The following is a 27,066-nucleotide window of genomic DNA, read 5'->3' on the forward strand; positions in this document are numbered from 1 at the left end:
AGAAGGAGAGATAGAGATGGAGAGATAGAGAAGGAGAGAGAGAGAAGGAGAGAGAGAGAAGGAGAGATAGAGAAGGAGAGATAGAGATGGAGAGATAGAGAAGGAGAGAGAGAGAAGGAGAGAGAGAGAAGGAGAGATAGAGAAGGAGAGAGAGAGAAGGAGAGAGAGAGAAGGATAGATAGAGATGGAGAGATAGAGAAGGAGAGAGAGAGAAGGAGAGAGAGAGAAGGAGAGATAGAGAAGGAGAGATAGAGATGGAGAGATAGAGAAGGAGAGAGAGAGAAGGAGAGAGAGAGAAGGAGAGATAGAGATGGAGAGATAGAGAAGGAGAGAGAGAGAAGGAGAGATAGAGAAGGAGCGAGAGAGAAGGAGAGAGAGAGAAGGAGAGATAGAGATGGAGAGATAGAGAAGGAGAGAGAGAGAAGGAGAGAGAGAGAAGGAGAGATAGAGATGGAGAGATAGAGAAGGAGAGAGAGAGAAGGAGAGAGAGAGAAGGAGAGATAGAGAAGGAGAGATAGAGATGGAGAGATAGAGAAGGAGAGAGAGAGAAGGAGAGAGAGAGAAGGAGAGATAGAGATGGAGAGATAGAGAAGGAGAGAGAGAGAAGGAGAGAGAGAGAAGGAGAGATAGAGAAGGAGAGATAGAGATGGAGAGATAGAGAAGGAGAGAGAGAGAAGGAGAGAGAGAGAAGGAGAGATAGAGATGGAGAGATAGAGAAGGAGAGAGAGAGAAGGAGAGATAGAGATGGAGAGATAGAGAAGGAGAGAGAGAGAAGGAGAGAGAGAGAAGGAGAGATAGAGAAGGAGAGATAGAGATGGAGAGATAGAGAAGGAGAGAGAGAGAAGGAGAGAGAGAGAAGGAGAGATAGAGATGGAGAGATAGAGAAGGAGAGAGAGAGAAGGAGAGATAGAGAAGGAGCGAGAGAGAAGGAGAGAGAGAGAAGGAGAGATAGAGATGGAGAGATAGAGAAGGAGAGAGAGAGAAGGAGAGAGAGAGAAGGAGAGATAGAGATGGAGAGATAGAGAAGGAGAGAGAGAGAAGGAGAGAGAGAGAAGGAGAGATAGAGAAGGAGAGATAGAGATGGAGAGATAGAGAAGGAGAGAGAGAGAAGGAGAGAGAGAGAAGGAGAGATAGAGATGGAGAGATAGAGAAGGAGAGAGAGAGAAGGAGAGAGAGAGAAGGAGAGATAGAGAAGGAGAGATAGAGATGGAGAGATAGAGAAGGAGAGAGAGAGAAGGAGAGAGAGAGAAGGAGAGATAGAGATGGAGAGATAGAGAAGGAGAGAGAGAGAAGGAGAGAGAGAGAAGGAGAGATAGAGAAGGAGCGAGAGAGAAGGAGAGAGAGAGAAGGAGAGATAGAGATGGAGAGATAGAGAAGGAGAGAGAGAGAAGGAGAGAGAGAGAAGGAGAGATAGAGATGGAGAGATAGAGAAGGAGAGAGAGAGAAGGAGAGAGAGAGAAGGAGAGAGAGAGAAGGAGAGATAGAGATGGAGAGATAGAGAAGGAGAGAGAGAGAAGGAGAGAGAGAGAAGGAGAGATAGAGAAGGAGCGAGAGAGAAGGAGAGAGAGAGAAGGAGAGATAGAGATGGAGAGATAGAGAAGGAGAGAGAGAGAAGGAGAGAGAGAGAAGGAGAGATAGAGATGGAGAGATAGAGAAGGAGAGAGAGAGAAGGAGAGAGAGAGAAGGAGAGATAGAGATGGAGAGATAGAGAAGGAGAGAGAGAGAAGGAGAGAGAGAGAGGAGAGCATCTCAGTGCTGCTGGTGCAGGGTGGGGGTGCAGAGCCAATGGGACAGGAGTTATGGAGAAGATAGAGATGGAGTGGGTCTCCTGTCCAGTGATGACCATAATAATACCAGGTGTCATCTCTCTATAAACGTCAGTGTGTCTCCTGTCCAGTGATGACCAGATGAGAGCGGTACTGACCGTCTTTGGGCAGAGAGAGAGGTAGATCCAGACTAGGTGTTAGACCAGACGAGAGGCTGCCGCTGTGGAGAGACCAGCTCAGCTCTGACATGCTGTCTGGGATCCAGCCACACAGACTGGACTCGAAGTCACACAGACCGCCCAGAGACCAAAGTGTAGTGCCTAGAGGAGAGAGGTATAGATTGAGAGAGGGGACAGAGAAAGAGAGGGAGGGAGGGATGCTGATCAGACTGATCGTGATCAATACCTGTCTGAGCCGTACAATACCCTGAAGCCCTGTGCGTCTGTGTTTGTGTTTGTGGTCTTCTGTGTTCAACTAACACCATAATACTTGATTCTTTAAAAAACATTAAAACTAGATCTAAATCCCTGGAAGGTTCTGGCAAAGCCACTCATGAACATCAATAGATTGAATCTCCATGTGGCAGGATGAGTCTCCATGTGGCAGGATGAGTCTACATGTGGCAGGATGAGTCTACATGTGGCAGGATGAGTCTACATGTGGCAGGATGAGTCTACATTTGGCAGGATGAGTCTACATGTGGCAGGATGAGTCTACATGTGGCAGGATGAGTCTACATGTGGCAGGATGAGTCTACATGTGGCAGGATGAGTCTACATGTGGCAGGATGAGTCTACATGTGGCAGGATGAGTCTACATGTGGCAGGATGAATCTACATGTGGCAGGATGAGTATACATGTGGCAGGATGAATCTACATGTGGCAGGATGAATCTACATTTGGCAGGATGAGTCTCCATGTGGCAGGATGAATCTACATGTGGCAGGATGAGTCTCCATGTGGCAGGATGAGTCGACATGTGGCAGGATGAGTCTACATGTGGCAGGATGAGTCTACATTTGGCAGGATGAGTCTACATGTGGCAGGATGAGTCTACATGTGGCAGGATGAGTCTACATTTGGCAGGATGAGCCTACATGTGGCAGGATGAGTCTACATGTGGCAGGATGAGTCTACATGTGGCAGGATGAGTCTACATGTGGCAGGATGAATCTACATGTGGCAGGATGAGTCTACATGTGGCAGGATGAGTCTACATGTGGCAGGATGAGTCTACATGTGGCAGGATGAGTCTACATGTGGCAGGATGAATCTACATGTGGCAGGATGAGTATACATGTGGCAGGATGAATCTACATGTGGCAGGATGAATCTACATTTGGCAGGATGAATCTACATTTGGCAGGATGAATCTACATTCTGCAGGATGAGTCTACATTTGGCAGGATGAATCTACATGTGGCAGGATGAATCTACATTCTGCAGGATGAATCTACATTCTGCAGGATGAATCTACATTTGGCAGGATGAATCTACATGTGGCAGGATGAATCTACATGTGGCAGGATGAATCTACATGTGGCAGGATGAATCTACATGTGGCAGGATGAATCTACATTTGGCAGGATGAATCTACATTCTGCAGGATGAGTCTACATGTGACAGGATGAGTCTACATTTGGCAGGATGAATCTACATGTGGCAGGATGAATCTACATTTGGCAGGGTGAACCTACATGTGGCAGGATGGACCTACATGTGGCAGGATGAACCTACATTCTGCAGGGTGAATCTACATGTGGCAGGATGAGTCTACATTCTGCAGGGTGAATCTCCATGTGGCAGGATGAATCTACATTTGGCAGGATGAATCTCAATGTGGCAGGGTGAATCTACATTTGGCAGGATGAATCTCAATGTGGCAGGGTGAATCTACATTTGCCTGGTGTTTTAGCTACCGGCCTAATCAGTCAGTGCTGTACCTGCCTGGCTGAGTGCCATAGTGGGTGAAATGAGCTCGCCTGGTAACCAGAACGCCAAACACGTGAGGAAATAAAACTTTGGATTCTGCCTGGAAATTAATTCAATACATTTTTCTAATATATTTTATTCTAACATATTTGATCATTTCATGTTCTCCTCTTATTTGAATTCAATACTTTTTAAGTACCATCTTAAGAAACTGTCTGATTTTCAAGGTATTCCAGGACTTGGTCGTGCTCCTCTTGGGGCAGCGGTGGTATCCTCTAAACGTGGCAGGGTGAGAGTATATATTTACCTGCTCCTCTTGGGGCAGCGGTGGTACCCTCTAAACGTGGCAGGGTGAGAGTATATATTTACCTGCTCCTCTTGGGGCAGCGGTGGTACCCTCTAAACGTGGCAGGGTGAGAGTATATATTTACCTGCTCCTCTTGGGGCAGCGGTGGTACCCTCTAAACGTGGCAGGGTGAGAGTATATATTTACCTGCTCCTCTTGAGGCAGCGGTGGTACCCTCTAAACGTGGCAGGGTGGGAGTATATATTTACCTGCTCCTCTTGAGGCAGCGGTGGTACCCTCTAAACGTGGCAGGGTGAGAGTATATATTTACCTGCTCCTCTTGGGGCAGCGGTGGTACCCTCTAAACGTGGCAGGGTCGGTGTGGCAGTGGCAGGTAGAGTGGTGGTTTCTTTACAGAGGAGAAAAGAGGAACAAGGATATTGCTTAATTGTAGAATGTTTTGAAAGGTCCGATGGAAAACTGACATTTGGAATTGTTTTAAGATGTCAAACCGTGGATCATTTAGCTATTTGATTTTGAAGTTCAAGAATCCCTTTAGGTAACACCATTTCTTAAATAAAATAGTTTGTTTTCAAAATATTGAATTTACTACTGAAGCCTATAGAAACGCATTGAATAACACCTTCAAAAATGGCAAAAAAGACAGTCCGAAAATAAATCATAAGGTTTTGAAGAGTCTGTCCTATATCTAGGAGATTTAAGAAAGCTCATGCATACAGTACCAGGCAAAAGTTTGGACACACCACCTCATTCATGGGTTTTTCTTTAATTTTACGTTGTAGAATAACAGTGAAGACAACATATGAATTAACACGTATGGAATCATGTAGTAACCAAAAAAAACATTATATCAAAATATATTTTATATTTGAGATTCTTCAAAAAAGCCACCCTTTGCCTTGATGACAGCATTGCACACCCTCGGCATTCTCTCAACCAGCTTCATGAGGTAGTCACCTGGAATACATATAGACTCTAATATTAAACTACCATATATTAGTCTATAGGGTGGTGGTATAATATTACAGTCTATTGGGTGGTGGTATAGTATTAGAGTCTATTGGGTGGTGGTATAATATTAGTCTATTGGGTGGTGGTATAATATTAGAGTCTATTGCGTGGTGGTATAATATTAGAGTCTATTGGGTGGTGGTATAGTATTAGAGTCTATTGGGTGGTGGTATAATATTAGTCTATTGGGTGGTGGTATAATATTAGAGTCTATTGGGTGGTGGTATAATATTAGAGTCTATTGGGTGGTGGTATAATATTAGAGTCTATTGGGTGGTGGTATAATATTAGTCTATTGGGTGGTGGTATAATATTAGAGTCTATTGGGTGGTGGTATAATATTAGAGTCTATTGGGTGGTGGTATAATATTAGAGTCTATTGGGTGGTGGTATAATATTAGAGTCTATAGGGTGGTGGTATAATATTAGTCTATAGGGTGGTGGTATAATATTAGAGTCTATTGGGTGGTGGTATAATATTAGTCTATTGGGTGGTGGTATAATATTAGAGTCTATTGGGTGGTGGTATAATATTAGAGTCTATTGGGTGGTGGTATAATATTAGAGTCTATTGGGTGGTGGTATAATATTAGAGTCTATTGGGTGGTGGTATAATATTAGAGTCTATAGGGTGGTGGTATAATATTAGTCTATAGGGTGGTGGTATAATATTAGTCTATTGGGTGGTGGTATAATATTAGTCTATAGGGTGGTGGTATAATATTAGTCTATTGGGTGGTGGTATAATATTAGTCTATTGGGTGGTGGTATAATATTAGAGTCTATTGGGTGGTGGTATAATATTAGAGTCTATTGGGTGGTGGTATAATATTAGAGTCTATAGGGTGGTGGTATAATATTAGAGTCTATTGGGTGGTGGTATAATATTAGTCTATTGGGTGGTGGTATAATATTAGAGTCTATTGGGTGGTGGTATAATATTAGAGTCTATAGGGTGGTGGTATAATATTAGAGTCTATTGGGTGGTGGTATAATATTAGTCTATTGGGTGGTGGTATAATATTAGAGTCTATTGGGTGGTGGTATAATATTAGAGTCTATAGGGTGGTGGTATAATATTAGAGTCTATTGGGTGGTGGTATAATATTAGTCTATTGGGTGGTGGTATAATATTAGAGTCTATTGGGTGGTGGTATAATATTAGAGTCTATTGGGTGGTGGTATAATATTAGAGTCTATAGGGTGGTGGTATAATATTAGAGTCTATTGGGTGGTGGTATAATATTAGTCTATTGGGTGGTGGTATAATATTAGAGTCTATTGGGTGGTGGTATAATATTAGTCTATTGGGTGGTGGTATAATATTAGAGTCTATTGGGTGGTGGTATAATATTAGTCTATAGGGTGGTGGTATAATATTAGTCTATAGGGTGGTGGTATAATATTAGAGTCTATTGGGTGGTGGTATAATATTAGTCTATTGGGTGGTGGTATAATATTAGAGTCTATTGGGTGGTGGTATAATATTAGTCTATTGGGTGGTGGTATAATATTAGTCTATTGGGTGGTGGTATAATATTAGAGTGTATAGGGTGGTGGTATAATATTAGAGTCTATTGGGTGGTGGTATAATATTAGAGTCTATTGGGTGGTGGTATAATATTAGAGTCTATTGGGTGGTGGTATAATATTAGAGTCTATTGGGTGGTGGTATAATATTAGAGTCTATTGGGTGGTGGTATAATATTAGTCTATAGGGTGGTGGTATAATATTAGTCTATAGGGTGGTGGTATAATATTAGAGTCTATTGGGTGGTGGTATAATAATAGTCTATTGGGTGGTGGTATAATATTAGTCTATTGGGTGGTGGTATAATATTAGAGTGTATAGGGTGGTGGTATAATATTAGAGTCTATTGGGTGGTGGTATAATATTAGAGTCTATTGGGTGGTGGTATAATATTAGAGTCTATAGGGTGGTGGTATAATATTAGAGTCTATAGGGTGGTGGTATAATATTAGAGTCTATTGGGTGGTGGTATAATATTAGTCTATTAGGTGGTGGTATAATATTAGTCTATTGGGTGGTGGTATAATATTAGAGTGTATAGGGTGGTGGTATAATATTAGAGTCTATTGGGTGGTGGTATAATATTAGAGTCTATTGGGTGGTGGTATAATATTAGTCTATTGGGTGGTGGTATAATATTAGAGTCTATTGGGTGGTGGTATAATATTAGTCTATAGGGTGGTGGTATAATATTAGAGTCTATTAGGTGGTGGTATAATATTAGTCTATTGGGTGGTGGTATAATATTAGTCTATTGGGTGGTGGTATAATATTAGTCTATTGGGTGGTGGTATAATATTAGAGTCTATTGGGTGGTGGTATAATATTAGAGTCTATTGGGTGGTGGTATAATATTAGTCTATTGGGTGGTGGTATAATATTAGTCTATAGGGTGGTGGTATAATATTAGTCTATTAGGTGATGGTATAATATTAGAGTCTATTGGGTGGTGGTATAATATTAGAGTCTATTGGGTGGTGGTATAATATTAGTCTATAGGGTGGTGGTATAATATTAGTCTATAGGGTGGTGGTATAATATTAGAGTCTATTGGGTGGTGGTATAATATTAGTCTATTGGGTGGTGGTATAATATTAGAGTCTATTGGGTGGTGGTATAATATTAGAGTCTATTGGGTGGTGGTATAATATTAGTCTATAGGGTGGTGGTATAATATTAGTCTATTGGGTGGTGGTATAATATTAGAGTCTATTGGGTGGTGGTATAATATTAGTCTATTGGGTGGTGGTATAATATTGGTCTATAGGGTGGTGGTATAATATTAGTCTATTGGGTGGTGGTATAATATTAGAGTCTATTGGGTGGTGGTATAATATTAGTCTATAGGGTGGTGGTATAATATTAGTCTATAGGGTGGTGGTATAATATTAGAGTCTATTGGGTGGTGGTATAATATTAGTCTATAGGGTGGTGGTATAATATTAGTCTATAGGGTGGTGGTATAATATTAGTCTATTGGGTGGTGGTATAATATTAGAGTCTATTGGGTGGTGGTATAATATTAGAGTCTATTGGGTGGTGGTATAATATTAGTCTATAGGGTGGTGGTATAATATTAGTCTATTGGGTGGTGGTATAATATTAGAGTCTATTGGGTGGTGGTATAATATTAGTCTATAGGGTGGTGGTATAATATTAGAGTCTATAGGGTGGTGGTATAATATTAGTCTATTGGGTGGTGGTATAATATTAGAGTCTATAGGGTGGTGGTATAATATTAGAGTCTATAGGGTGGTGGTATAATATTAGAGTCTATTGGGTGGTGGTATTATTTTAGAGTCTATAGGGTGGTGGTATAATATTATAGTCTATTGGGTGGTGGTATAATATTAGTCTATTGGGTGGTGGTATAATATTAGAGTCTATTGGGTGGTGGTATAATATTAGAGTCTATTGGGTGGTGGTATAATATTAGAGTCTATTGGGTGGTGGTATAATATTAGTCTATAGGGTGGTGGTATAATATTAGAGTCTATTGGGTGGTGGTATAATATTAGAGTCTATTGGGTGGTGGTATAATATTAGAGTCTATTGGGTGGTGGTATAATATTAGAGTCTATTGGGTGGTGGTATAATATTAGTCTATTGGGTGGTGGTATAATATTAGTCTATTGGGTGGTGGTATAATATTAGTCTATTGGGTGGTGGTATAATATTAGAGTCTATTGGGTGGTGGTATAATATTAGTCTATAGGGTGGTGGTATAATATTAGAGTCTATTGGGTGGTGGTATAATATTAGAGTCTATTGGGTGGTGGTATAATATTAGTCTATTGGGTGGTGGTATAATTTTAGAGTCTATTGGGTGGTGGTATAATATTAGAGTCTATTGGGTGGTGGTATAATATTAGAGTCTATTGGGTGGTGGTATAATATTAGAGTCTATTGGGTGGTGGTATAATATTAGAGTCTATTGGGTGGTGGTATAATATTAGTCTATAGGGTGGTGGTATAATATTAGAGTCTATTGGGTGGTGGTATAGTATTAGAGTCTATTGGGTGGTGGTATAATATTATAGTCTATTGGGTGGTGGTATAATATTAGTCTATTGGGTGGTGGTATAATATTAGTCTATTGGGTGGTGGTATAATATTAGAGTCTATTGGGTGGTGGTATAATATTAGAGTCTATTGGGTGGTGGTATAATATTAGAGTCTATTGGGTGGTGGTATAATATTAGAGTCTATTTGATGGTGGTATACTATTAGACTATTGGGTGGTGGTATAATATTAGAGTCTATAGGGTGGTGGTATAATATTAGTCTATAGGGTGGTGGTATAATATTAGAGTCTATTGGGTGGTGGTATAATATTAGAGTCTATTGGGTGGTGGTATAATATTAGAGTCTATTGGGTGGTGAGAGAGAGAGAGATATCTTATTAGGATCCAGGCTTCTCTCTCTTTCCCTCCCTCCCTCCCTCCCTCCCTCCCTCCCTCCCTCCCTCCCTCCCTCCCTCCCTACCTCCCTCCCTCCCTCCCTCCCTCCCTCCCTCCCTCCCTCCCTCCCTCCCTCCCTCCCTCCCTCCCTCCCTCCCTCCCTCTTTCTCAATTCAATTTTCATTAAAGGGTGTTATTGACATGGGAATCATATGTTGTCATTGCCAAATAAAAGTGAAATAGAGAATTTACAAAAGTGAAATAAACAATAAAAATGAACAGTAAACATTACACATATACAGAAGACCCTAAAGAATAAAGACATTTCAAATGTCATATTATGTCTATATACCTGCTCCTCTTGTGTTGTAACGATGTGAAAATAGTTAAAGTATTAAAAGGTCAAATAAATAAGCATAAATATGGGTTGTATTTACAATGGTGTTTGTTCTTCACTGGTTGCCCTTTTCTTGTGGCAACAGGTCACACATCTTGCTGCTGTGATGGCACACTGTGTTATTTCACCTAATAGATATGGGAGTTTATCAAAATTGGGTTTGTTTTCTGTTGCTGTCCTGGGGCTCTGTTGGGGTGTGTTTGTGTTTGTGAACAGAGCCCCAGGACCAGCTTGCTTAGGGGACTCTTCTCCAGGTTCATCTCTCTGTAGGTGATGGCTTTGTTATGTAAGGTTTGGGAATCACTTCCTTTTAGGTGGTTGTAGAATTTAACGTTTATTTTCTGGTATTTGATAATTACTGGTTATCTGCTTAATTCTGCTCTGCATGCATTATTTGTTGTTTTATGTCGTACACTGAGGATATTTCTTTCAGAATTCTGCATGCAGAGTCTCAATTTGGTGTTTGTCCCATTGTGTGAATTCTTGGTTGGTGAGCGGACCCCAGACCTCACAACCATAAAGGGCAATGGGTTCTATGACCCTCCCTCTCTCTCTCTGTGTCTCTCTCTTTCTATGTGTCTCTCTTTTTCTCTCTCTCTCTCTCTCTCTCTCTCTCTCTCTCTCTCTCTCTCTCTCTCTATTACAGTCTGTCTGGTAGTCTTTCCCCCACAGCCACATCAGTCAAGTCATACACACTGTAATACCCTGGAAAACTGCTCAGAGCATATTGCCTTGTCCAAACTGTTTAAAGAATGCTAACCAAGGATAAACCAGTCCTTATAGGGACAAGCAGGCAGATGGGGTGAGGTTTTTATTTTATTTTATTTATTTAACCTTTATTTAACCAGGTAGGCAAATTGAGAACACGTTCTCATTTACAATTGCGACCTGGCCAAGATAAAGCAAAGCAGTTCAACACATACAACAACACATAGTTACACATGGAGTAAAACAAACATATAGTCAATAATACAGTGAAAAAAAATAAATAAGTCTATATACAATGTGAGCAAGTGAGGTGAGATAAGGGAGGTGAAGGCAAACAAATATATGTATAAATAAATAAAAATATAAAAGGCCATGGAGGCGAAGTGAGTACAACACAGCAAGTAAAATAAAAACTAAAAATAAAATAAATAAAAAATAAATAAAAAATAAATAAAAATAAAACAATGGAATGGTTGGTTTGCAGTGGAAGAAAGTGCAAAGTAGAGACAGAAATAATGGGGTGCAAAGGAGCAAAATAAATTAATAAATAAATACAGTAGGTAAAGAGGTAGTTGTTTGGGCTAAATTGTAGATGGGTTATGTACAGGTGCAGTAATCTATGAGCTGCTCTGACAGCTGGTGCTTAAAGCTAGTGAGGGAGATAGGTGTTTCCAGTTTCAGAGATTTTTGTAGTTCGTTCCAGTCATTGGCAGCAGAGAACTGGAAGGAGAGGCGTCCAAAGGAAGAATTGGTTTTGGGGGTGACTAGAGAGATATACCTGCTGGAGCGCGTGCTACAGGTAGGTGCTGCTATGGTGACCAGCGAGCTGAGATAAGGGGGGACTTTACCTAGCAGGGTCTTGTAGATGACCTGGAACCAGTGGGTTTGGCGACGAGTATGAAGCGAGGGCCAGCCAACGAGAGTGTACAGGTCGCAGTGGTGGGTAGTATATGGGGCTTTGGTGACAAAACGGATGGCACTGTGATAGACTGCATCCAATTTATTGAGTAGGGTTTTGGAGGCTATTTTGTAAATGACATCACCGAAGTCGAGGATTGGTAGGATGGTCAGTTTTACAAGGGTATGTTTGGCAGCATGAGTAAAGGATGCTTTGTTGCGGAATAGGAAGCCAATTCTAGATTTGACTTTGGATTGGAGATGTTTGATGTGAGTCTGGAAGGAGAGTTTACAGTCTAACCAGACACCTAGGTATTTGTAGGTGTTCACATATTCTAAGTCAGAGCCGTCCAAAGTAGTGATGTTGGACAGGCGGGCAGGAGCAGGCAGTGATCGGTTGAAGAGCATGCATTTGGTTTTACTTGTATTTAAGAGCAGTTGGAGGCCACGGAAGGAGAGTTGTATGGCATTGAAGCTCGCCTGGAGGGTTGTTAACACAGTGTCAAAAGAAGGGCCAGAAGTATACAGAATAGTGTCGTCTGCGTAGAGGTGGATCAGAGAATCACCAGCAGCAAGAGCGACATCATTGATGTAAACAGAGAAGAGAGTCGGTACTGGTACACACAGGTACTGTGTGGTTGTGTGTGTGTGTGTGTGTGTGTGTGTGTGTGTGTGTGTGTGTGTGTGTGTGTGTGTGTGTGTGTGTGTGTGTGTGTGTGTGTGTGTGTGTGTGTGTGTGCGTGCGTGCGTGCGTGCGCGTGTGCGCGCGTGCGTGCGTGCGCGTGTGCGTGCGTGCGAGCGTGTGGTTGTGTGTGTGTGGTTGTGTGTGTGTGTGTGTGTGTGCGTGTGCGTGTGCGTGCGTGTGTGTGTGTGTGTGTGTGTGTGTGTGTGTGTGTGTGTGTGTGTGTGTGTGTGTGTGTGTGTGTGTGTGTGTGTGTGTGTGTGTGTGTGACGGTTAGGGGGATGCCACGTGGCTGACGTGAGGGAACTAAAGAGAGGAGGAGGCTGATCAAGCTGGTGGAATCATCCCACCGTACATCATCACAACACAAACACACAGCTGCTCCAAACCCCTGTCTTCCTCCCTGTAGTCCGTCCCCTCCCAGTTAACCTGAACACAGCCTGTAGCCCGTCCCCTCCCAGTTAACCTGAACACAGCCTGTAGTCCGTCCCCTCCCAGTTAACCTGAACACAGCCTGTAGTCCGTCCCCTCCCAGTTAACCTGAACACAGCCTGTAGTCCGTCCCCTCCCAGTTAACCTGTACACAGCCTGTAGTCCGTCCCCTCCCAGTTAACCTGAACACAGCCTGTAGTCCGTCCCCTCCCAGTATACCTGACCCACTGAGACACAGCCTGTAGTCCGTCCCCTCCCAGTATACCTGAACACAGCCTGTAGTCCGTCCCCTCCCAGTATACCTGAACCACTGGGACACAGCCTGTAGTCCGTCCCCTCCCAGTATACCTGAACCACTGGGACACAGCCTGTAGTCCGTCCCCTCCCAGTATACCTGAACACAGCCTGTAGTCCGTCCCCTCCCAGTTAACCTGAACACAGCCTGTAGTCCGTCCCCTCCCAGTTAACCTGAACACAGCCTGTAGTCCGTCCCCTCCCAGTTAACCTGAACACAGCCTGTAGTCCGTCCCCTCCCAGTTAACCTGAACACAGCCTGTAGTCCGTCCCCTCCCAGTATACCTGAACCACTGGGACACAGCCTGTAGTCCGTCCCCTCCCAGTATACCTGAACACAGCCTGTAGTCCGTCCCCTCCCAGTTAACCTGAACACAGCCTGTAGTCCGTCCCCTCCCAGTTAACCTGAACACAGCCTGTAGTCCGTCCCCTCCCAGTTAACCTGAACACAGCCTGTAGTCCGTCCCCTCCCAGTTAACCTGAACACAGCCTGTAGTCCGTCCCCTCCCAGTATACCTGAACCACTGAGACACAGCCTGTAGTCCGTCCCCTCCCAGTATACCTGACCCACTGGGACACAGCCTGTAGTCCGTCCCCTCCCAGTATACCTGACCCACTGGGACACAGCCTGTAGTCTGTCCCCTCCCAGTATACCGAACCACTGGGACACAGCCTGTAGTCTGTCCCCTCCCAGTATACCTGAACACAGCCTGTAGTCCGTCCCCTCCCAGTATACCTGAACACAGCCTGTAGTCCGTCCCCTCCCAGTATATCTGAACCACTGGGACACAGCCTGTAGTCTGTCCCCTCCCAGTATACCTGAACCACTGGGACACAGCCTGTAGTCCGTCCCCTCCCAGTATACCGAACCACTGGGACACAGCCTGTAGTCTGTCCCCTCCCAGTATACCGAACCACTGGGACACAGCCTGTAGTCTGTCCCCTCCCAGTATACCGAACCACTGGGACACAGCCTGTAGTCTTTCCCCTCCCAGTATACCTGAACCACTGGGACACAGCCTGTAGTCTGTCCCCTCCCAGTATACCGAACCACTGGGACACAGCCTGTAGTCCGTCCCCTCCCAGTATACCGAACCACTGGGACACAGCCTGTAGTCTGTCCCCTCCCAGTATACCGAACCACTGGGACACAGCCTGTAGTCTGTCCCCTCCCAGTATACCGAACCACTGGGACACAGCCTGTAGTCTGTCCCCTCCCAGTATACCTGAACCACTGGGACACAGCCTGTAGTCTGTCCCCTCCGAGTATACCGAACCACTGGGACACAGCCTGTAGTCTGTCCCCTCCCAGTATACCTGAACCACTGGAACACAGCCTGTAGTCCGTCCCCTCCCAGTATACCTGAACCACTGGGACACAGCCTGTAGTCTGTCCCCTCCCAGTATACCTGAACCACTGGGACACAGCCTGTAGTCTGTCCCCTCCCAGTATACCTGATCACTGGGACACAGCCTGTAGTCTGTCCCCTCCCAGTATACCTGATCACTCAGACACAGCCTGTAGTCCGTCCCCTCCCAGTATACCTGAACCACTGGGACACAGCCTGTAGTCTGTCCCCTCCCAGTATACCTGAACCACTGGGACACAGCCTGTAGTCTGTCCCCTCCCAGTATACCTGAACCACTGGGACACAGCCTGTAGTCCGTCCCCTCCCAGTATACCTGAACCACTGGGACACAGCCTGTAGTCTGTCCCCTCCCAGTATACCTGATCACTGAGACACAGCCTGTAACCCACTGTTGTTCCTGCTTCTTGTTTGGTTATTCAGGCAGCTTTTTCCATGAGTCATCGGGATCGCTGGGCTGTGTGAGCGGTGAGCTTGGTTTAGTGTGTGTGTGTGTGTGTGTGTGTGTGTGTGTGTGTGTGTGTGTGTGTGTGTGTGTGTGTGTGTGTGTGTGTGTGTGTGTGTGTGTGTGTGTGTGTGTGTGTGTGTGTGTGTGTGTGTGTGTGTGTGTGTTGTGTGTGTGTGTGTGTGTGTGTGTGTGTGTGTGTGTGAGCGGTGGGCCAGAGAGGTTCTGAATTATTCCGTCTTCTCTCTCCAATGAAAGAGCTGTGTACTAAGTCAGGGTGGCAGGACATCAACAGAGGACTACGTGGGCCGACTTATGTAACTCTATACTGTTACCATTATACACTAGGAATAACCCAAAACACACATCACACAAACAGTAGCCTACAGTACACATGGACAGATATGGAAATATTGTGGGTTAAAACTGTCTCAATCAATCACCACTCCTCATCCTGCCAATGGTAGTTTCCTGCCAAAGTGAGCCCCCTGAGTTGGTATGTAAAGCAGAGTGTAGGAGGTATATTGAGCTATGACTGTCAGACCCTTTACCACAGAGTCATTACTCTACCATAGAGTCATTACTCTACCATAGAGTCATTACTCTACCATAGAGTCATTACACTACCATAGAGTCATTACACTACCTTTACCATAGAGTCATTACACTACCATAGAGTCATTACACTACCTATACCATAGAGTCATTACACTACCATAGAGTCATTACTCTACCATAGAGTCATTACTCTACCATAGAGTCATTACACTACCATAGAGTCATTACACTACCTTTACCATAGAGTCATTACACTACCATAGAGTCATTACACTACCATAGAGTCATTACACTACCTTTACCATAGAGTCATTACACTACCATAGAGTCATTACACTACCTTTACCATAGAGTCATTACACTACCATAGAGTCATTACACTACCTATACCATAGAGTCATTACACTACCATAGAGTCATTACTCTACCATAGAGTCATTACTCTACCATAGAGTCATTACACTACCATAGAGTCATTACACTACCTTTACCATAGAGTCATTACACTACCATAGAGTCATTACACTACCATAGAGTCATTACACTACCTTTACCATAGAGTCATTACACTACCATAGAGTCATTACTCTACCTTTACCATAGAGTCATTACACTACCTTTACCATAGAGTCATTACTCTACCTTTACCATAGAGTCATTACACTACCTTTACCATAGAGTCATTACACTACCATAGAGTCATTACTCTACCATAGAGTCATTACACTACCATAGAGTCATTACACTACCTTTACCATAGAGTCATTACACTACCATAGAGTCATTACACTACCATAGAGTCATTACACTACCATAGAGTCATTACTCTACCATAGAGTCATTACACTACCATAGAGTCATTACACTACCTTTACCATAGAGTCATTACACTACCATAGAGTCATTACACTACCATAGAGTCATTACACTACCTTTACCATAGAGTCATTACACTACCATAGAGTCATTACTCTACCTTTACCATAGAGTCATTACACTACCTTTACCATAGAGTCATTACTCTACCTTTACCATAGAGTCATTACACTACCTTTACCATAGAGTCATTACACTACCATAGAGTCATTACTCTACCATAGAGTCATTACTCTACCATAGAGTCATTACACTACCATAGAGTCATTACACTACCTTTACCATAGAGTCATTACACTACCATAGAGTCATTACACTACCATAGAGTCATTACACTACCTTTACCATAGAGTCATTACACTACCATAGAGTCATTACTCTACCTTTACCATAGAGTCATTACACTACCTTTACCATAGAGTCATTACACTACCTTTACCATAGAGTCATTACACTACCTTTACCATAGAGTCATTACACTACCTTTACCATAGAGTCATTACACTACCTTTACCATAGAGTCATTACTCTACCATAGAGTCATTACTCTACCATAGAGTCATTACACTACCATAGAGTCATTACTCTACCTTTACCATAGAGTCATTACACTACCTTTACCATAGAGTCATTACTCTACCATAGAGTCATTACACTACCATAGAGTCATTACACTACCTATACCATAGAGTCATGACACTACCATAGAGTCATTACTCTACCTTTACCATAGAGTCATTACTCTACCATATAGTCATTACACTACCTATACCATAGAGTCATTACACTACCATAGAGTCATTACTCTACCTTTACCATAGAGTCATTACACTACCATAGAGTCATTACTCTACCTTTACCATAGAGTCATTACTCTACCTTTACCATATAGTCATTACTCTACCTTTACCATATAGTCATTACTCTACCACAGAGTCATTACTCTACCTATACCATAGAGTCATTACTCTACCATAGAGTCATTACTCTACCTATACCATAGAGTCATTACTCTACCATAGAGTCATTACACTACCTTTACCATAGAGTCATTACTCTACCTTTACCATATAGTCATTACTCTACCTTTACCATATAGTCATTACTCTACCACAGAGTCATTACTCTACCTATACCATAGAGTCATTACTCTACCATAGAGTCATTACTCTACCTTTACCATAGAGTCATTACACTACCTTTACCATAGAGTCATTACTCTACCACAGAGTCATTACACTACCTTTACCATAGAGTCATTACTCTACCATAGAGCCATTACTCTACCTTTACCATAGAGTCATTACTCTACCTATACCATAGAGTCATTACTCTACCATAGAGTCATTACTCTACCACAGAGTCATTACTCTACCTTTACCATAGAGTCATTACACTACCTTAACCATAGAGTCATTACTCTACCTTTACCATAGAGTCATTACTCTACCTATAGAGTCATTACTCTACCTTTACCATAGAGTCATTACTCTACCACAGAGTCATTACACTACCTTTACCATAGAGTCATTACTCTACCTTTACCATAGAGTCATTACTCTACCTTTACCATAGAGTCATTACTCTACCTTTACCATAGAGTCATTACACTACCTATACCATAGCGTCATTACTCTACCACAGAGTCATTACTCTACCCCAGAGTCATTACTATTCCTTTACCATAGAGTCATTACTCTACCTTTACCATAGAGTCATTACTCTACCTATACCATAGAGTCATTACTCTACCATAGAGTCATTACACTACCTTTACCATAGAGTCATTACTCTACCTATACCATAGAGTCATTACTCTACCACATAGTCATTACTCTACCTTTACCATATAGTCATTACACTGCCTATACCATAGAGTCATTACACTACCATAGAGTCGTTACTCTACCTTTACCATAGAGTCATTACTCTACCTTTACCATAGAGTCATTACTCTACCACAGAGTCATTACTCTACCTATACCATAGAGTCATTACACTACCATAGAGTCATTACTCTACCTTTACCATAGAGTCATTACTCTACCTTTACCATAGAGTCATTACTCTACCTTTACCATAGAGTCATTACTCTACCTTTACCATAGAGTCATTACTCTACCATATAGTCATTACACTACCTATACCATAGAGTCATTACACTACCATAGAGTCATTACTCTACCTTTACCATAGAGTCATTACTCTACCTTTACCATAGAGTCATTACTCTACCACAGAGTCATTACTCTACCTTTACCATAGAGTCATTACACTACCATAGAGTCATTACTCTACCTTTACCATAGAGTCATTACTCTACCTTTACCATAGAGTCATTACTCTACCTTTACCATAGAGTCATTACTCTACCACAGAGTCATTACTCTACCTTTACCATAGAGTCATTACACTACCATAGAGTCATTACTCTACCTTTACCACTGAGTCATTACTCTACCACAGAGTCATTACTCTACCACAGAGTCATTACTCTACCATAGAGTCATTACTCTACCTATACCATAGAGTCATTACTCTACCACAGAGTCATTACTATTCCTTTACCATAGAGTCATTACTCTACCATAGAGTCATTACTATTCCTTTACCATAGAGTCATTACTTTACCATAGAGTCATTTCTCTACCATAGAGTCATTACTCTACCATAGAGTCATTACTCTACCATAGAGTCATTACACTACCTTTACCAGTCCTTGACTGACAGCTCTTTGAAACGACTATGTCAATCAACTTGAATGCAGTGTTGCAGTACAATCACCTCAAGCTAATTTAACACACAAAGCAACTCAAACAACATTGAAATTGTATCATCGGTATAAAAAACGGTTTATACATCTCCCGTACATCACCCGTTTGGCATGTCTCTTTTGAACGACCAACCCCCCCCCCCCCCCCCCCCCACGTTCGTTCCATGCTGGCTGAAGACCTAGCGAACCAGTAACTAGCTAACACCAGACACAGATGAAAGGGGAAGACGTATTTGCCGTAGGCGAATAGTCTAAACTGTTAACTGTATTTGCTGACACCCTTACAGTCAAATGTTGGCCCCTTGTAGAGTAGCTATCTCGCTATATAAACCACGCCCCTCCACATGGCACTCATGACTGATGAAAGTGTCTGCTAAATGGAATACATTATTAATAATGTATAAGTATTAAACCAGCACATGAAAGAGAAGGCCCAGCTACTACTGATTGGCTCAGACATTAAACTGTATTAATTTGATAACCTTTGAAAACCCAATTAACCCCCCCAGACAGCCCTGGGGGGGCAGAAAGGCAACACCAAATTCAGCATACTGCCAGGATGTTATGTATGAATCCTAATTTGAGAGCGATGCGGGTAAGACCACGTCTTGTAATCTTTTGTTGCTTTACGAGACCATCGAGTTACGATTCTTCACTTAGACAGTCCTCTACCTGATCCTAACCTTCATCTCCCTCCTCTCTCCCTCCTGTATCACTCCCTCTTCTCTCTCCTCTCTCCCTTTCCCTCTTCTCTCTCCTATCCCTAATCTCTCCCTCTCCTCTCCTGTCTCCCTCCTCTCTCCCTCTTTTCTCCCTTCTCTCCTCTCTCCCTCCTTTCACTCCTGTCTCCGTCCTCCCTCTCCTCTCTCACTCTCTCCCGTCTCCTGTCTCCCTCCTCTCTCCCTCTTCCCTCTCCTCTCTTTCCTCTCTCCCTCATCTCTCCCTCCTCTCTCCTTTCTCTCTCCTCTCTCCTGTCTCCCTCCTCTCTTCCTCCTCTGTCTCCTGTTTCCCTAACCTGTCTCTCCTCTCTCCCTCCTCTCTCCCTCTTCTCTCTCCATCTTTTCTCCTGTCTTCCTCCTCTCTTCTCTCTCCCTCCTCCCTCATCTCCCCCTCCTCTCTCCCTCTTCTCTCTCCCTCCCCTCTCCTCTCTCCTCTTTTACTCTTTTCTCCTGTCTTTCCTCCTCTCTCCTTTTTCTCTCTCTCCCTTCTGTCTCTCTCCTGTTTCTCTTCTCTCTACCTCTCTCTTGTCTCCCTCTTCTCTCTCTCCTCTCTCCCTCTTCTCTCCTGTCGCCCTCCTCTCTCTTCTCTCCTGTCTCTCTCCTGTCTCCCTCCTCTCTCCCTACTGTCTTCCCAGACTAAATAATAAGTGAGGACAGACAGCCCAGCCATCATCTCTCTGTCAGGACCCATTACATAAAGGTCAGGTCCTGTCACTGTGTTATTGCTGTGAAGTTGAGACCTTTAGGTGACATTGGGGCTTGACAGCAATGAGCGGGTTGGAGAAAAAAAGGAGAGAAAAGGAGAGAAAAGGAGAAAAAAGACACAAGCTTCACCTTCACAGACTTGTCTCTCTCTCTCTCTCCCTCTCTCTCTCTCTCTCCCTCTCTCTCTCTCTCTCTCTCTCTCCCTCTCTCTCTCCCTCTCTCTCTCTCTCTCTCTCTCTCTCTCTCTCTCTCTCTCTCACCCGCTCTCCTTCCAACCATGTGACCCAGCCTCACCTTCACAAACCTGTCTGTGTGGAGAGAGAGAGAGAGAGAGAGATATGATCTAATTGACTTTTGAAGAACTGAAGTGGAGTCATTGGAAGTTTGGAACAGAGGATCAAACACAAGGAATTGTAAATATACCATATAAAACGGGTATTCAACTTTTATTCTACAAGGTCCAGAACCTGCTCGTTTTCTGTTCTACCTGATAATGAATTTCACCCACCTGGTGTCCCAGGTCTAAATCAGTCCCTGATTAGAGGGGAATCACCCACCTGGTGTCCCAGGTCTAAATCAGTCCCTGATTAGAGGGGGAATCACCCACCTGGTGTCCCATGTATAAATCAGTCCCTGATAAGAGGGGAATCACCCACCTGGTGTCCCAGGTCTAAATCAGTCCCTGATTAGAGGGGAATCACCCACCTGGTGTCCCAGGTCTAAATCAGTCCCTGAATAGAGGGGGAATCACCCACCTGGTGTCCCAGGTCTAAATCAGTCCCTGAAAAGAGGGGGAATCACCCACCTGGTGTCCCAGGTCTAAATCAGTCCCTGAATAGAGGGGGAATCACCCACCTGGTGTCCCAGGTCTAAATCAGTCCCTGAATAGAGGGGGAATCACCCACCTGGTGTCCCAGGTCTAAATCAGTCCCTGATTAGAGGGGAATCACCCACCTGGTGTCCCAGGTCTAAATCGGTCCCTGATTAGAGGGGAATCACCCACCTGTTGTCCCAGGTCTAAACCAGTCCCTGATTAGAGGGGAATCACCCACCTGGTGTCCCAGGTCTAAATCAGTCCCTGATTAGAGGGGGAATCACCCACCTGGTGTCCCAGGTCTAAATCAGTCCCTGATTAGAGGGGAATCACCCACCTGGTGTCCCAGGTCTAAATCAGTCCCTGACTAGAGGGGGAATCACCCACCTGGTGTCCCAGGTCTAAATCAGTCCCTGAATAGAGGGGGAATCACCCACCTGGTGTCCCAGGTCTAAATCAGTCCCTGACTAGAGGGGAATCACCCACCTGGTGTCCCAGGTCTAAATCAGTCCCTGACTAGAGGGGAATCACCCACCTGGTGTCCCAGGTCTAAATCAGTCCCTGACTAGAGGGGGAATCACCCACCTGGTGTCCCAGGTCTAAATCAGTCCCTGACTAGAGGGGGAATCACCCACCTGGTGTCCCAGGTCTAAATCAGTCCCTGACTAGAGGGGAAGAATTAACATCAACATTGAAACTGGCTTGGAGGGCAATATAATATCTTCCTGTACAGTAGAACATTGTTCTCTAGTAATTCAGCCCTGCAGTCTAACATATTATGTAATGGACTGACTGATAACCTACCACACTGGACTGACTGATAACCTACCATACTGGACTGACTGATAACCTACCATACTGTATGTAATGGACTGACTGATAACCTACCATACTGTATGTAATGGACTGACTGATAACCTACCATTCTGTATGTAATGGACTGACTGATAACCTAGCATAATGGACTGACTGATAACCTACCATACTGGACTGACTGATAACCTACCATACTGTATGTAATGGACTGACTGATAACCTACCATACTGGACTGACTGATAACCTACCATACTGTATGTAATGGACTGACTGATAACCTACCACACTGGACTGACTGATAATCTACCACACTGGACTGACTGATAACCTACCATACTGGACTGACTGATAACCTACCACTCTATATGTAATAGACTGACTGATAACCTACCACACTGGACTGACTGATAACCTACCATACTGGACTGACTGATAACCTACCACTCTATATGTAATAGACTGACTGATAACCTACCACACTGGACTGACTGATAACCTACCACTCTATATGTAATAGACTGACTGATAACCTACCACACTGGACTGACTGATAACCTACCATACTGGACTGACTGATAACCTACCATACTGTATGTAATGGACTGACTGATAACCTACCACACTGGACTGACTGATAATCTACCACACTGGACTGACTGATAACCTACCATACTGGACTGACTGATAACCTACCACTCTATATGTAATAGACTGACTGATAACCTACCACACTGGACTGACTGATAACCTACCATACTGGACTGACTGATAACCTACCACTCTATATGTAATAGACTGACTGATAACCTACCACACTGGACTGACTGATAACCTACCACACTGGACTGACTGATAACCTACCATACTGGACTGACTGATAACCTACCATTCTGTATGTAATGGACTGACTGATAACCTACCATTCTGTATGTAATGGACTGACTGATAACCTACCATTCTATATGTAATGGACTGACTGATAACCTACCATTCTGTATGTAATGGACTGACTGATAACCTACCATTCTGTATGTAATGGACTGACTGATAACCTACCATTCTGTATGTAATGGACTGACTGATAACCTACCATTCTGTATGTAATGGACTGACTGATGACCTACCATTCTGTATGTAATGGACTGACTGATAACCTACCATTCTGTATGTAATGGACTGACTGATAACCTACCATTCTGTATGTAATGGACTGACTGATAACCTACCATTCTGTATGTAATGGACTGACTGATAACCTACCATTCTGTATGTAATGGACTGACTGATAACCTACCATTCTGTATGTAATGGACTGACTGATAACCTACCATACTGGACTGACTGATAACCTACCATTCTGTATGTAATGGACTGACTGATAACCTACCATTCTGTATGTAATGGACTGACTGATAACCTACCATACTGTATGTAATGGACTGACTGATAACCTACCATTCTGTATGTAATGGACTGACTGATAACCTACCATTCTGTATGTAATGGACTGACTGATAACCTACCATTCTGTATGTAATGGACTGACTGATAACCTACCATACTGGACTGACTGATAACCTACCATTCTGTATGTAATGGACTGACTGATAACCTACCATACTGGACTGACTGATAACCTACCATTCTGTATGTAATGGACTGACTGATAACCTACCATTCTGTATGTAATGGACTGACTGATAACCTAGCCAGGGGAGGAGGGGCTTGCACAGCTATTATACTAGGAGGAAATGAGCAGATCCCTGGGCTGTAGCTGACTCTAATCTGGGCTGTAGCTGACTCTAATCTGGGCTGTAGCTGACTCTAATCTGGGCTGTAGCTGACTCTGATCTGGGCTGTAGCTGACTCTAATCTGGGCTGTAGCTGACTCTAATCTGGGCTGTAGCTGACTCTAATCTGGGCTGTAGCTGACTCTAATCTGGGCTGTAGCTGACTCTAATCTGGGCTGTAGCTGACTCTAATCTGGGCTGTAGCTGACTCTAATCTGGGCTGTAGCTGACTCTAATCTGGGCTGTAGCTGACTCTAATCTGGACTGTAGCTGACTCTAATCTGGACTGTAGCTGACTGTTATCTGAGTTGTAGCTGACTCTAATCTGGGCTGTAGCTGACTCTAATCTGGGCTGTAGCTGGCTCTAATCTGGGTTGTAGCTGGCTCTAATCTGGGCTGTAGCTGACTGTTATCTGAGTTGTAGCTGACTCTAATCTGGGCTGTAGCTGACTCTAATCTGGGCTGTAGCTGACTCTAATCTGGGCTGTAGCTGACTCTAATCTGGGCTGTAGCTGACTCTAATTTGGGTTGTAGCTGACTCTAATCTGGACTGTAGCTGATTGTTATCTGGGCTGTAGCTGACTCTAATCTGGGCTGTAGCTGGCTCTAATCTGGGCTGTAGCTGACTCTAATCTGGGCTATAGCTGACTCTAATCTGGGCTATAGCTGACTCTGATCTAATCTGGGCTGTAGCTGAGTTATAGCTGACTCTAATCTGGGCTGTAGCTGAGTTATAGCTGACTCTAATCTGGGCTGTAGCTGACTCTAATCTGGGCTGTAGCTGAGTTATAGCTGACTCTAATCTGGGCTGTAGCTGAGTTATAGCTGACTCTAATCTGGGCTGTAGCTGACTCTGATCTGGGCTGTAGCTGACTCTAATCTGGGCTATAGCTGACTCTAATCTGGGCTATAGCTGACTCTAATATGGGCTGTAGCTGACTCTAATCTGGGCTGTAGCTGAGTTATAGCTGACTCTAATCTGGGCTGTAGCTGAGTTATAGCTGACTCTAATCTGGGCTGTAGCTGACTCTGATCTGGGCTGTAGCTGACTCTAATCTGGGCTATAGCTGACTCTAATCTGGGCTATAGCTGACTCTGATCTGGGCTGCATCTGGGCTATAGCTGACTCTGATCTGGGCTGAATCTGGGCTATATCTGACTCTGTGCGTGAAGCTGCACCCAACACTAAGCACTACCGCGCGTCTCACTTTAAAGACAGCCAGACGAGAGCAGTAGAAAGGCTGGATAAATCCTTCAGCTCATCCTCAACCCTCACTAGATAGTGGAATAGTTCTTGGCCTGGGTGGCTGAGAGAGCCAGCCAGTGATGTACACAAGACAACGGTGCAGGAGACCCGGGCCGATGACGGAACAGTAATAGCCGTGCTCACTTTCGTCCTGATGCTGTAATGGCTTCTACCTGGAAATGTGCCACTTCCTGTGTTTAATGGTTCCCGGGTGCTGGAAGATAGGAGGTGAGGAGAAGAGCCAGGAGTCAGGAGTCTTGGCAGAGACAAGAAGGGACAGGCATGATTACATTCTCAGCTCTCAGGCAGCCAGAGCTCTCATTCCTAACGGGGGAGAAGAAGGAGGAAGGGAGGGTCGTATCCCTGGGCCCAGCTCACCAATCCCCTGACGGCCAGAAGCTGGAGTTGGAACAGAGCGTTGGTCTCTCACATGTGAAAGTAATCAGTGATAAGGAATGACTGTTAGCTAGCTGCTTCACACAGAGAGCCAGGGAGACCAAAACATCAGAACACACACCGGAATATCAGAGCTCTAGAACCTGGAATATCAGAACATCAGAACACTCCAACTCTAGAACCCTGGAACCCCCAGGGTCTCCCAACCAGACAGACAGACCACCAGACAGACAGACCACCAGACAGACAGACCACCGGGCAGACGACCAGACAGACCACCAGACCACCAGACCGACCACCAAACAGACCACCAGACATACCACCAGACATACCACCAGACAGACCACCAGACAGACCACCAGACATACCACCAGACAGACCACCAGACAGACCACCAGACAGACCACCAGACAGACCACCAGATAGACCACCAGACATACCACCAGACAGACCACCAGACCACCAGACATACCACCAGACAGACCACCAGACAGACCACCATACCACCAGACAGACCACCAGACAGACCACCAGACAGACCACCAGACAGACCACCAGACCACCAGACAGACCACCAGACAGACCACCATACCACCAGACAGACCACCAGACAGACCACCAGACAGACCACCAGACAGACCACCAGACCACCAGACAGACCACCAGACAGACCACCAGACAGACCACCAGACAGACGACCAGACAGACGACCAGACAGATCACCAGACCAACAGACCACCAGACAGACCACCAGACAGACGACCAGACAGACGACCAGACAGATCACCAGACCACCAGACCACCAGCCCACCAGACAGACGACCAGACAGACGACCAGACAGATCACCAGACCAACAGACCACCAGCCAGACCACCAGATAGACCACCAGACCAACAGACCACCAGACAGACCACCAGACCACCAGACCACCAGACAGACCACCAGACAGACGACCAGACAGACGACCAGACAGATCACCAGACCAACAGACCACCAGCCAGACCACCAGACAGACCACCAGACCAACAGACCAACAGACAGACCACCAGACAGACCACCAGACAGACAGACCACCAGACAGACCACCAGACAGACCACCAGACAGACAGACCACCAGACCACCAGACAGACCACCAGACAGACCACCAGACCAACAGACCACCAGACAGATGACCAGACAGACGACCAGACAGACCACCAGACCAACAGACCAACAGACAGACCACCAGACAGACCACCAGACAGACAGACCACCAGACCACCAGACAGACCACCAGACAGACAGACCACCAGACAGACAGACCACCAGACCACCAGACAGACCACCAGACAGACCACCAGACCAACAGACCACCACCAGACAGACAGACCACCAGACCACCAGACAGACGACCAGACAGACCACCAGACCAACAGACAGACCACCAGACAGACAGACCACCAGACCACCAGACAGACCACCAGACAGACCACCAGACCACCAGACCAACAGACCACCAGACAGATCACCACACAGACCACTCTCCTAATCTCTTCTCTCCTCTCCAATTCTCTTATCTCCTCTCACACTCCTGTCTCTCTATCCATCTTTCTTCATCAGTGTGCTTTTTCTCTCCTGTCCTCCCAACCCCTCTCTATCTCTACCACTCTGCCCAGTGCCACTCTGCCCAGTGCCACTCTGCCCAGTGCCACTCTGCCCAGT

At 44.5% G+C, this 27,066-nt stretch overlaps 1 protein-coding gene across 2 annotated transcripts in view; it reads right to left on the reverse strand.

Moving 5' to 3' along the window:
• LOC139546213 (neuropilin-2-like) overlaps positions 1 to 27,066 on the reverse strand; it is a 314,353-nt gene that overhangs the window by 68,914 nt on the left and 218,373 nt on the right. For both annotated transcript variants that reach the window (XM_071354338.1, XM_071354337.1), the window contains exons 12-13: positions 4,316 to 4,393; positions 1,925 to 2,086 (exon numbers count right to left, since the gene is read on the reverse strand). In XM_071354338.1, the coding sequence (XP_071210439.1) occupies positions 1,925 to 2,086; positions 4,316 to 4,393 (240 nt within the window). The remainder of the gene's footprint in view (positions 1 to 1,924; positions 2,087 to 4,315; positions 4,394 to 27,066) is intronic.

The sequence above is a fragment of the Salvelinus alpinus genome, chromosome 20, assembly GCF_045679555.1.
Source record: "Salvelinus alpinus chromosome 20, SLU_Salpinus.1, whole genome shotgun sequence".
Taxonomy (NCBI): Eukaryota; Metazoa; Chordata; class Actinopteri; order Salmoniformes; family Salmonidae; genus Salvelinus; species Salvelinus alpinus.